The 12,877-nt window shown below is 52.4% G+C and overlaps 1 protein-coding gene across 1 annotated transcript in view; it reads left to right on the top strand.

Moving 5' to 3' along the window:
• Positions 1-12,877, top strand: part of PDIA5 (protein disulfide isomerase family A member 5) — a 92,344-nt gene that overhangs the window by 40,044 nt on the left and 39,423 nt on the right. Inside the window, exons 7-9 of the mRNA XM_067738691.1 lie at positions 1,195-1,255; positions 6,129-6,196; positions 12,749-12,840. Coding sequence (XP_067594792.1) covers positions 1,195-1,255; positions 6,129-6,196; positions 12,749-12,840 — 221 coding nt within the window. The remainder of the gene's footprint in view (positions 1-1,194; positions 1,256-6,128; positions 6,197-12,748; positions 12,841-12,877) is intronic.

The raw sequence follows: 12,877 nt of genomic DNA, 5'->3' as shown, positions 1-12,877 counted from the left end.
CCCTCCCCACTGAGAGATACCCACTGCCAGTATTTTCTGTAGCCTTCCAGGCTTTCTGCTTAATGCACACATAAATACTGTTACTCACAAAAGTGTCATCACATTGTACATGCTGTTTTGTAACTTGCTTTTCACCCTTACTTAATGTAACATGCATATCTTATTGTGATATTAAATATTCCTCTTCATCATTTTTAATAATGCAGTCGTATTCCATTGTGCGGGATGTACCATCATCTATTTACCTAATGCCTTGTTGCTGCCAGAAAGCTGCATTTTGAAATTTCCTCTTATTTCCCTTATTATTCAAGAGAGAAAAACCTCTAATTTTCTTCCATGGAAACTGGTTAGAGGAGCTTATTTGAATCAAAATATGCTCTGTCATGGTGCTACTCCGCAGTCCTTGACAGATTTGCTTTTTCCCAAACATCATTGACTCTGGTTGGGAGAAAAGTCTCCTGCCCTGCTTTACACTGAAGTATCTCCTTTAGCACTGTTGTGACCACTTGTCTTTTTACATTTATTATATTCATTTAACAAATGATTATATTATTGTCTGATAACGAGCCAGGCGCTGTTCTAAGGGTACAAACACAAATGATCCATTTAGCTTGTAGCCTCCTGGGAATGGGGGTGCATCTCATCCTTACGCTCCTGTGAGCACCATGGTCTCCTCGGGCCCTGGATGGTGGCTGTAGGGCTGGGCTGGGGAAGATTCATAGCGGTGGGTTAACCCCGTGTTATGTGATGAGCAGATCTGCACCTGGCCAAGTTGGGCCTCCGTGAATACAACAAGCACCACCACAACAGAGCCACTTCATAGATCGCATAAGAAGAGACAGCCTCATGGGACCCAGTTAGCTCCTTGCCGTATTCATTGTTCAGTGGGAGCTGAAAGTAACGCTGGTAACCTGGTACCGACTACTTCATCCCACCAGGTGGCCTTTGGAAAGCCATCTGTCCCCTCGGGCGCTCAGTTTCCCCATCTGTAACATGTGAGGTGGCTAGAATAGATGGTCTCTGAGGGTCTTTCAGCCCCTGACATGCCAGGACTCTGCACTGCACCCCCAGCCCCCAAGTCAGACCATGGGATTTCCAAACCCCCGCCGCACTCCTCCCGCCACTGTGGTTCCCCCGGGAATGTCGTCTCCATTCCTGCGTTGTCTGTAACCTGCAGTGTTCTCTGTGCCTCAGGACTTCCGACGGCTCCTGAAGAAGGAAGAGAAGCCGATCTTGATGATGTTTTATGCTTCCTGTGAGTGACTTTCTCCTTTGGGTTCAAGTCAGACATTCAGACTCTGGGTGGGGCCGCTGGGGGCGCAAGGGGGACTGGGAACTAGCCCCGGGCCTCCACTTAGAACGCCCAGTCACGGCGCTCACACCGTCTCCGCCTGCACCTCTTTTCCTTTGTCTTTTCGTCTGGCTCCGCCTCTCCTGCAGTCCACATCCGTTTTTCTCTTGCTGGCTTCCGCATCCTTCTAGCCTCTTCCCCCAGCAGCAGCATGGGCCTCTGCTCCAGGTCCCTCCGCCTTCCCCGCCCTCTGCCTCCTGCGGGCCTGTGGCCCTTTGCTGGCAGCCGTGTGCCCGGTGGAGCCGCACCTCGGCCCTGGCTCGCTCTCCTTGGCGGCGGCGGCTGCTGACCGCCCGGAGCCTGGCCGGCCTCGGGGCGGCTGCATGTCCAGCTCTGGTTCCCGCAGAGCCACCTGGGAGGGCCGAGGGATCAGGACCAGGGAGAAGGGGGCCCACTCTTGGGGCTCAGTCTCTATATGAGGCAAGAGGTCGTGGGAACAGCAGTAGGATCATTGAGATGACGACCAGGAGACGTGGGTTCTGATTCCAGCTGTGCCACCCAGCAGGCTGGGTGACCTTGGTCAAGTCCTTCACTACTCTGTGCCTCAGTTCCCATTTCTGTAAGGGAAGGAAGGGGTTGGATCAGTGCAGGGGCTTTCAAACTTTTTGACTGTATTTGTAGTATTAAACATATTTTACATGGCAGCCCAGTATATAAGTAAGCTGAAAAGTTTCACTAAACTAAACCATACTTACCCTTACTACTTGCCATCCACTCCACCAGATATAGAGCACGTTGATATTTTCTTTTTCATTGTTTTATTTAAACATTAATTGGTTTTTCCTACTACTTCGTAACCCTCTAATAAACGGTCAGTGAATCATGGCCTGTGGGCCGGCTGGTCAGTGAATCATGGCCTGTGGGCCGGCTGCCTTTTTTGTAAATTAATTTTTGTCGGAACACAGCCACCTCTGTTCATTTGCATGTTGTCTGTGGCCGCTTTCAAGCTACAACTGTGGAGTAGAGTAGTTGACAGTATGTCCTCAAAGCCACAGATATTCCCCCATCTGGGCCACCTCTGAAGTCTAACTGGTCCCCCCCACAGACTGAAAAACCTCGGATTAGAGCCTGTGTGTGGCCTTGGAGCTCGATCTCTGTGAGCTACGTGCGCCTTCAGGAAGCCAAAGGACTAAAGGCCGGAGCGAGGTGGGGGTTGTATGTGATGGGAGGTGGGTGTGCCCAGGCATGTCTGTGGCTCGAGTGGGTATCACAGGCTGTGGCACAGGGTTCTGTTTCCTCTTAAAAGCCTGCCTCCAATCCCCCTTCCTGAGAAGTTCTCCCAGCACAGGTTCCTCCCATCTCCACCCTGCTGACCATGCCTCCCCAGGCTGGATGCCCTTCTGTGGGTTCTGCCTGACTTGGGCCTGTGGCTTGTTCACTATGACAACAGCCTCTCCCCAGCCCATGTTGATTGCTGGGTGCCCCCCACCCAGCCTCCCCCCACCCCTCCCTGCCCCAGGGGTGTGCCTGCCTATGGAAAGAGGCCCTGGAGTCCCACTTCCTATTAGAGCCGGCGCTGCCCAGGCGGTCTGCTCTTTAACCCCGGGTCAGTCTCTCTATTAATATTCACTTGTTGATTTCACCCCTTTTTGTTTCTCCTTGGAGGGATCTTACTACCTGCCCAGCTGTGAATTGCTTCAGGAATGATCCTGCCTGCGTAGTCCCTTGAGGACGGGCCTCCCTTCGTTTATCTTAGAACTCTTCAGGTCTCAACACATTGGTTAAATGAGACTAAAACAGTGATGTCAGTATACAGTACGTGTCACAAGGCAGGGTCATGGTATAACCGTGCAGGTTTCAGCGTAACGACAGTAGGTAATCTCGGGGAGAGGTTCACTAGCAATGTGCACCGAAGTGTGTCTGCCAGTCCCCCTGCCTCACCCCGACTCTCCAGGCTGTCAGGAAGGGCGACCGTCCTCCTCATCACAGCAGGCAGAGCTGCGAGCAGGCTTATTATCTTTGTAGAATAGGAAGCTGAGGCAGAAGAAGCTAGGATCCTGGTAGGTGTCATAGAACAATGAATAGTGGAGAGGGAGGGAGAAAACTCGGGGCTGTTAAGTTTACACTTGTGTGGGATCAGATTGGTTGGCCTCCTGGGTCCCAGGTATCCCCAGATTGTGTTGTTGCTGTTGTTTTTAATGAAACGAGCTTGTGCTTTTATTATACTAGTCCAACCAAGCAGTCATGGCCTCATAATTCAGCTTATTCCTGGGAAACACCAGTTCCCTAACTGGGAAGTCTTTTAGGATTCTTTGATCCTAACGGATCAAAGATTGGGATGAAGGAGCCTAAAGGCAGTGGAAGCCTTCAGTTGTGACAAATCTGGGTCCCAAGGACCTACTGATTATTCAGTGAATGTTCGTTGACTGAATTAATGAGAAAATAAAAGGGCTGGTGCTCTAAGTTTTGGGGTTTGAGAGTGATAATTAGTCTTCTCTCTTCCCCTTCCTCCCGAATGAATCAGTTGAAAGATAAACTGAAATAGGGATCACAGTACGAGCTCTATTTTTGGTAAAGCTCAAGTGGCAACTGGCTTGGCCCAGAGCTTCCTGTTACTCTTCCATCTCTTCTTCCCCTCAATAACTTCTTCACCCGGTACTCCACCCATGGGGACAGCTGGCTGACTGACACTTGTTTAGGAGTCACGGGGGATACTGTCGTTGCAGGCTGTAGACCGGCAGAGCTGGGGGAGAGAGGCCACACCTGTGAGGATAGGCAGTAAACTCCTGAGTGTGACCCAGTGGGTGTCCAACTTCCCCCATCTCATCAAGTCACTGACTAAAGGGGGGGGGGTGAAGGGCTTGATGTGTGCCCCCTTCATCCTCTCTCCTGGGGAGTGGAGTGACATCCCCATTCCCGGTGGAAGTGTCACCCCACCGTGGATGGGGAGGCAGGTTCTCAGGCCTTGTGCTGGTAGAGGCCCCCCTGCTGGTGCCTAGTTCTGCCCGCCCTCCCAGGTGTTGGCTCTGCCCTCAGCCTGCAGGGCAGGTGTTGTCTCCACCTTACAGATGGGGAGGCTGAGGCTCAGACCGCTTACGTTGCTAGGCCGGGGTCACACAGGCAGCAGTGGTCAAGGGGTGATGCACACCTGGGTCTCATTCTCCCCAGAGCTGAGCTCCCTCCTCTGCTGCTGCCGTGCGGCATCCCATCCCTACCACGTGGCATCCACCTGGTGGAGCTTGGGCACCCCAGGGAGTTGGCATTGCTGTCTCTGTTTCCATTCTTCTCTCCGAATCCCCACAGAGGGAACAAGGCCCCCTGACAAGTGTCATATTCCTCCCTTCCAGTGCCTGTGGGGACCATGCTGTGGTGGCAGCTGCTGGGGAGAGGTGCTTCTTGTCTTCTGAGGGCAGATGCTATGGGATTGCGCTGCAGGCTGACCTCACAGCAGCTCCTGTGTCTCCTTGAGTCTGAGCCTGAACTAACAGCATGTACTTAAGCCCAGGCGTAATGCGCTGATGTGTGTGTCTGTGTCCATCTGTTTGCCAGGCAGGAACGTCAAGGAGGGGGCTGTGGGCATTTTGAGAGTTCTATGTCAAAATATCCTGCAATGCATCTTGTCTAGTAGACTTGGTGCTGGGGAGGTTCAGGTGGTCTCCGGGGAGTTTTGACCTGCTCACTGTTCTCCAGTGTCTGTATCTGGCCCAGTGGCTGAGAGCAGCTCTCTACCTGCGTTACTCTGCCCACAGCCTGCCAAGGCATTAGCTAAATGTGGGTTAGAGCTTGTTAGTCTGCTGCTGCGTGGCCCTGTCCCCACTGTGCCGTGTCGAGATGACATCCAGACTGACGTGGGTTCCAGGCAGCTTTGGTGTCTGTGGCCTTCAGAAGCATGTCAGAGCCTGTTTTGCAGCAGAGCGGCTGTCAGAAAGAGTAACAGCCTTGTGTGTCAGAATTCCTCCTGTCTGAGGAAACTGGGGCTCGTGTCCTGCGGTGTCAGTGCCCATGTGTGGCTTGTTCTGGTTGAAGGGAAGGGGTGGGTTTAAATCAGAGTCTCTCTGAAGTAGGAGTGGGTGTTTGAGGCCTGGCTGTCTTGGCCCTGAGCCCCCCAAATTTGGAGGTTTCACCACCCAGGAGAGGAGTGTGACCGTGGTGGACCAGAGAGGGTTGAGTCAAAGACATCACAGAGTTCCCCAGTGTCAGTGCTGGAAGGGGCCTGAGGCCATCTGGTCCAACACCCCTCATTTGCCGGAAGGGGCAGCAGCCCAAAGAGGTGACCTGTCGGGGCCCTCCAGCAGGTCGAAGGAAGATGAGAACTTGAGTGTCTGATTCTGGCCAGCGCTCGGCTGCCTCTAGCCATGGTGTGATTCATTGTTAATGAAGGAAAAGAGGCAGAAAATCCTCAAAGCCATTGTATGTATGGTTGCACATTTTTCCTCCTAATAGCATTTGATTCAGGTTCATCTGCAGCCCCTGGCTGGGCAGCGAGGGGAGGCTTTTAGTTGCGCACAAAGTGGATGCTTTCCTGGCACCTGCTCCGGCTCCCTGAATTCCTGTTGAACTCATCCTCAGCTCTAAATTATTCAGTGCTTTGCCCTCCCCCAGCTGCGTCACGTTTGCTTGTCAGTCCCGCGTTTATTGAGTGACTGCTGGGCTGGGGTTTGTCAGCTCTTGGGGGTCTGGCGCCTCTGCCTCTGTCCCCATGTGCTCCCAGAGCCTGGGGCAGTCCTGGCTTCTGGAGGTGGGATAAATGCTTGTTGGTGGAGGTTGGCCTGAGGGGAGAGAGGGCGGAGCATGGGGCCAGTTGTAACCGTTTGGTTTTTCTCCTGCCGGTGACTAGGGTGCAGCGTGTGCAAGAGGATAATGCCGCATTTCCAGAAGGCTGCGACCCAGCTGCGGGGCCTGTTCGTAAGTGAGGCGCCATGGGCCAGGCGGGGCTGCCTGCCAGCTCCCTACTTCTCCCTCTCTCCCTGGGAGATGGCGGAGGACGGGTGCAGGAAGAGGGGAGAGGGCAGGTTTTGAATCACGGGAAGGACTTATTCTATTACTGCTGCCCCTGCTGCCCCAGGCATGTGGTTCAGAGACCTGTCCTCAGTGGATGCTGAGAACTGGCCAGAATTGCTGGGACCAGGAGAATTTGGCGCCTGTCAAAGACCAGTAATGAAATAACCAGGAAACCAGCAAGGCACGTTCGATGTCGCCGAGAGGCCAGGGGCCAACAGCAGACTGTCAGGGGCCTAGAATGAGGGGTGCTGGGCTCCAAAGCAGGCCGAGGCTCCCTCGGTGCCCGGGGAGCCCAGTGGCAAAGAAAGGGGGGCACGGTGACACCAAGGTGGGCCCAAAGCACAAGAGGGTCCATGAGGCAGCCTCCTGCCCGGGCTTGCAGGGCTCTGTGGTTCCTGTGAGGCAGGAAGAACGTTGGAACCACAGCGGGGAGAGGCGGTGGGGAGCTGGAAACCTGGGCCCACGGGTTCTCGGAAGGAGAGTGTGCCGGGGAGCAGGCGGGAGACAGGGTTGTCTCAGGGATGCCCACCTTTAGCAGACAGGAGGGGAAGGGGAGCCACTGAGGAAACGGGCCTTCAGAGAAGTAGGAGCAACCAGGATGGTCAGTGAGGGAGGAGGGGAGGCCGGGGCAGTCAGACCTCACCCAGGGCTGAGCCTCAGTCGCTGACGGGCCTGGTCGTGTCTGTGTGTCCTTCGCCTTGCCAGGCTTGTCTCTTCTGTGCCATAGGTCTGTCCATTTTTGCACTTACCCCGAGCCACAGAGGTTTGGGGGTTTTTGTTTCGTTAGTTTTGGGTGTTTGTTCTTTTTTTTTCTTCTTGGTGGCAACAGAAAAATAACTGCTAGCTCCTCTGAGAGCATGGCGAAATCCATATTCCGTTCGTGAAAAGTCATCAGGTGCCATCTCAGTGGGGTGGGCCAGAGCCCCACCAAGGGAGTCCTGAGATCTTAAAACTGCACCGTGATCTTTATGGACCAAACTAAGTTGCTGATTAGTTCAGAGTCAATTAAAAAAGGTTTAAAGGGCAGCCCCTGAGCACGGTGACAGCCCTGCTAGCTGGCCCCAGGACTGGGTTGCAAAGAACCAGGTGCTTTCTCTTTTGACCTCATTTCTGGAAAGACACCAGTGTCCTGCTTGTTTCTCACTAATAAACTTTTAGCAACTTGCCTGGAGACATCTGGCCCTGGGGCACACATATATCACTCTGGGGAAGTTTCACTTCACATTTTGGGGCCTCAATAGATACCATATTTTAAGATTATTTCGCCTGGAGAAGAGACTTAATTACCCACAGAGTTCTTTCTGCTGCACCTGTATACACTTAGACAACCGTTCAGCTCAGCCTCCGAACTCTGTAGTGCAGTGGAGGGTAAAGAACTCCAGCCCCATTCAGATGACAGATAAGCTGGCCAGCTCCGTCAAAGCAGGTGAGGTCTTGGTGCCAGTCTCGTGCACTTTCTGGAAGATTCTCAGCCAATGCTGCCTCTCCCTGCTGAACTCAGCATTCCTCCAGGCCCCTCCTGTGCTCCCCCAGAGCCTGTCCCTGCCTTGCATGGTCGTGTCTGCTCATCTTTGCTTCTGTTCCGGATCGCTTTACCCACCAGTTGATACTAATTATAATAAGGTTTTCTCACTGAGATGTGAGTTCTCGAGCGTTTCTTCAGCACAGAGCACAGGCCAAGCTCAGAGTAGGTGCTCAACACATGCTGATGAGTGAATGAATGAGCATGTGGCTTACTGGGTACATTTTATTTTAAGCTCTATATTTACATTAAAAGCGATATTCTCCTTTTAGAAAGGAATTCAGAGCATCAGTTCCTAAGGACAGAGGCAAAGTGGGAAGGATGTTTGTGGGACAAGGGCCCTGGGTTCTTTTCTGGCCCTGGGTTCACAATAGGTTCACTTGCAAGGTTAGCCCTGAAGATTACTTGTTAAGGGTACCTGCTTCCAAAAATGGAAAAAAAAAAACCACCCAGTACCTGCTTCTCCTGCTTGGGCCCAGGTCAAGAAATAGAAAAAGGTGACCCTCCAAGTTCCCTAGACAACGTTATGGGAAAGTCAGTGGGATTGTTCAGGTACCCAATGAGGCTAGCCGATTCAAGCCCAGCTTTGGCCAGGTGTCAGTTACCTCTGTGTTACGTGAACTCATCCATTACTTTGCTTCTGTATTTTCTTGCTTGGGGTTTGTTTTGTTCTGCTTTCCCCTTAGTTTCTTAGGAAAGCACCTTTTGAAAAGTTCTCACCCTTTCCCAGCTCCATAAAGGAGGAAGGGTCTGAGCCACCGGGGCCATCACCTACTTCAGGAGGCCTCTAGAGGCCAGGGCTCATGGGGCGGCCACAGCTCCCCAGGAACGGGGCAGCCAGAGGTGTGGATTCCTTTTTGTCCTTGCGCACGGGGCAGAGATGGGCTGCTGGTCCCCTGAAATCAAAAGCTTGCTCCTCACCGCACTGCTGAAATCCAGCTGGGTCAGCACCTCCTGTTTCCTCTTCACCTCTGTCATCTTTGGGCCCTTTTTGGCTGGCCGTGTCTGTGGCAGGGGTTAGAAACCTTCCTCCTCTACAGATTTCTTGGGAGGTGTCCAACCTAATGATGTCATTAAGTTGGGAGCGAGGCTGGGTCAGGGATGCACAGCCTTTGCCATTTTCCAGACTCAGATCTGCCTCTTGTTTTTTGCTGTCGCTGACGTCTGGTGAGTCATCGGCACCTGTCCCACCTACTCCTACTAATGGACATCGTCATCAGCAGCCGCTCCTCGTCTCAGAGCAGAGCCCATCCTCGTCTGTCTCCTCTTCCCAGCCTTGCCAGTTATTGATGTTCACACTGAGTCTTTTGTTAACCTTGGCCATGATGGGCCATCTGGGTGTAAACAGTGAAATGTGTCGGTCTTGGTGACAGATGTGTGCAGATCAGACTGTGGTGCTGGCTGTTGCTAACCACTGGGAGATCTTGGGCAAGTTGCTTTGGAGCCTTCACTTCCCCCATCCTTAAAATGGGGATGATAACACCAACCCTGCCCATCTCCCTGGGCTGTTGGGTGCGCGAATGGGCTGGTGCGTGGAGACAGCTCTATAGCCTGCAGACGCTTCACAGGTACAGGTGACTGACACCTCCACGCGGCTCCCACTGCCCTGTGCTTACTGTTCCTTCCACTCACTGAACGGGGTGCTGCCAAGGGTCTGCTTTGCACCCTCCTTCCTTTATTATTAACACATTGGAACAAGGGCCTGGCCCTGTACTCTCCTTGTCTCCTATGGACTGTCCCTCAGTGATTTTTATCTACATCTATAGCTCAACACAATGTAGCTCTGTGGAGCCTGAGTCTCTAAGCTCCAGTACCACATGGCAGACTGCTTGCTTCCCGTCTTGGGCTGCATTCTTCTCCCTGCATCCCAGATGCAGGATGTCTAAAATGAAATTCAGTGTCGTTCCATCGGGCAGTGGCCAGCTTTCCTTCCCGACTCCTCCTGAGCACCGCAGGCTCCTCTGCAGTGTGCCTTTTTGCCGGGCCATTGTCATCCATCTGTCCCCCTCACGTCCTCCATCCTCTCCCTGCCCACCAGCCTGGGTCAGACCCTGGTTAGACCATACAGGGTGGTTACCAGAGACTGCTGACTTGTCTCCCCGACCTGTGACTTTCCCCTTACAACCCCTGATAGCTCTCCGGCACCTCCTGAATAAAGTCCTGGTTTCTTAGACCTTAAAGCCTGGTCCACAGCGACCTCGGTGAACTCGCCCAGCCTTCTCCCCCTACTCCCTTCTGTGTGTCCTACAGTTAAACCAGCATGGTCTCGGTTCGTGAGCCACGTCTTGTTTTGTCTTGTCTCCGTTTTCTCTTCCTGGAATGTCTGTGGAAATCTTACCCTCCTTGACCACTAGCTCACACGCTCCTGCTTTGTGGAGTTTCCTTGATGGTTCCTGTCACAGCATGGGCTGGACACGAGGAAGATCATGTTATGTCAGCCGACTGGCCCCAGGCGCACATGGCTCGGTGTCAGGCACGGTGACCCTAACTTCTCCTTAGGTTGAGACCAGTTTTGCCTCATTTGGATTCACAGACTCCAAAAAGTGTTTGTAAGTAGTCGTTCAAAAACCAGTTATCTCATTCACTAATAAATGACCGCAAAGTAGTCAGAAGTGCTACAGAAACTCAGAGAATTAAGAGTTCATCACAAGCAAAGGTGGTTTAGAAAGGCCACCTAGGGGAGTGGGATGTGATTTGCCTTCAAAGATGGATGAGTCTTCGGTGGTAGCCGAGAGAGGGGGAGCGGGCCACATGGGCAAAGGGGGTAGAATACTCGAAGTCAGGGCCAGGAGAATACGGCATGGGTTCTGGGAGTGTGAGCGCATCTGCAGAGCTTCTTAGGGGTATCAGTGAAGACGGCTAACAGGTTTTGAGTGTTGTAGATACTTGTACCATCTCATTTAGGCTTCACTGCAACCAGAGGAGGGGGCTGCAGATGAGGAGGCTGAGGCACACAGGTAACCGTGACTTGCTCAAGGAAAACATCTACTGAGAGAGGAGTTAGGATTTAGACCCAGCATCCTAAGCCCTGAGCCCAGGCTCCTAGCCACTGTGGTATATTCCCATCTGCAAGGGGCCCCAGACGGCAAACAGTCCAACTTCCTCTCTGTGCAGAAATCTCAGACTGTCTCATTCCTGGGAGAATTAAAAACCTAGACCCTAGCAGGTGCACAATTAAGGCTTTTGTAGGAAAGAAGAATTAAAAAACGAGACAGGGACCATGTGGTCTTTGAGTGTGGAGTTAGACTTTAGCCTGCATTCAGTGGAATTGAAAGGTTTTGCACCGGGAAGTGATGTAATGAAAAAGGAGGATGTGGAAGATTAACCTCGTGGTGAATGTGCACTGACGCTGGGGAGACCAATTAGACATTAAAAAAGAACTCTAAAGTAGACAATTATTACTGGAACAGGCTGCTGAATCAGTCTGGGGAAGTGAGCAGACGGGCTCTTAGAGTGTTCCAGGGCTTCTAGTAAGTTCTGTCTCAGGCTTATTTTCCCTGTATTCCTTGTAGCATTCCACAAGGGGGTGGGAGGAAAAAAAAAACAGATTTAGCAAGCATTTATTGTGTGTCTGCTGTATGCCAGGCACTGTGCTAGGTACTTAAAATGGTTCATAAGATACGTTTAGATGCCTGTAGGGATGGAGCTGCCAGAGGCACAGGCAGCTACCATTACCCAGGATTTGGTAGGAAATAAAGAACTTGAGCACCCGTTTTGTGCTAAAACCTCTGACTTGGGTCATCCCATTCAGTTCTCTCAAGAGCCCTGTGATAGGGCTCACCCACATCTTCCAAACAGGGAACCTCGGGGAGGGTGAGTGACTTGTCCAAGGTCACGTGACTGCCAAGTGGAAAGAGTCCTCTGAATCAAGTTCATTGTCCACTGAGACTGCTCTTTCCCGTTTTCTCTCCCTATGCCTCCTTACATATTATTCAGCAAAATTCCGCTTCCTGGTTTCTTCTTTCTGCTTCTGTAACTGCTGCTGACTTTTTTGAACTTCCTCTGCCTGCCCCTCTATGCCACCCGGCGTTGTGGAACAGCCCTCTTACATCTGGCCACACTGTGTTCTCTCATGAGAACAGATTCAAAGTCCTTTTTCCGGGCACCTGATCCTGCCATATAGAAAAAAGTTCCTGCTTCAGGAAAGGAGTTCTAGGGGACTCATTCTGGGTTGTTCTCAGTACATAGGCTTGTCATCAGTAATACAAGCTACTACAGTTTTCCTTTCCCATTCAGGGGTGTTGGATATGTGGACCCCTGCCACCAGAACATGTTCAGACTTCAGAGATGATGCTCAAATGATGCTGTAGGTGATGGTCACCCACAGGAGGCCTAACAGGGTTTGGAGGGAGGAGAGTTAGGCAGGTGGATGGTCATGAGAACCATGCAACCTCCTTGGCCACATTAACTGTGAGATCTGAGAATGTTGCACATGAAGCCAGGGCGGACAGACTGAGGTATCCAGGAAGGTGTCCAAGGGTGCCTTAGAGTGGCAGAGTGGCTCAGTGGTGGTTCCATAACTTGGGAGAAGAGTACAACCTTAGTTGACATGGGCAGAGAAAAGGCATAATAGGTACTTGGGTGGCAGTGAACCCACTCTAGGACCTGGTTGACCTTGGTAACAAGGCCAGGTTTCTTCTTCAACCCTCAGAACTTTGTTTTGCTCTGGGATGGTTTTTCCCACAGGGCAGGCAGGAGGGAATGCCTGTATGGGGGGCAGTCCTTGGGCCCAGATGACTGCTTCTTCCAGAGCACTCGGGCATCGTTCCGAGCTGGCTTGGCTATCCTTGATCCCCCGCTGCCCTGGGCTGTGCGTCAGACTGTGAGGCTTCGTCCCCATCGTCTGTTTCTGGTGGGACAGCTGGGCAGGCATGGACAAGGTGAGGGCGTCTGTGGGCGGAGAGTGGACAGGTCTGTTCTCCCTTTGCTCCCAGGTGCTGGCCGGGATGAATGTCTACTCCTCGGAATTTGAAAACATCAAGGAGGAGTACAGTGTGCGCGGCTACCCCACCATCTGCTATTTCGAGTAAGTCCCCTGCTTCTCTGCTGACGCCCGCTCCCCT

This window comes from Pseudorca crassidens, chromosome 5, assembly GCF_039906515.1.
Source record: "Pseudorca crassidens isolate mPseCra1 chromosome 5, mPseCra1.hap1, whole genome shotgun sequence".
In the NCBI taxonomy this organism is placed as follows: Eukaryota; Metazoa; Chordata; class Mammalia; order Artiodactyla; family Delphinidae; genus Pseudorca; species Pseudorca crassidens.
This window is presented reverse-complemented; position numbering and strand designations above follow the sequence as displayed.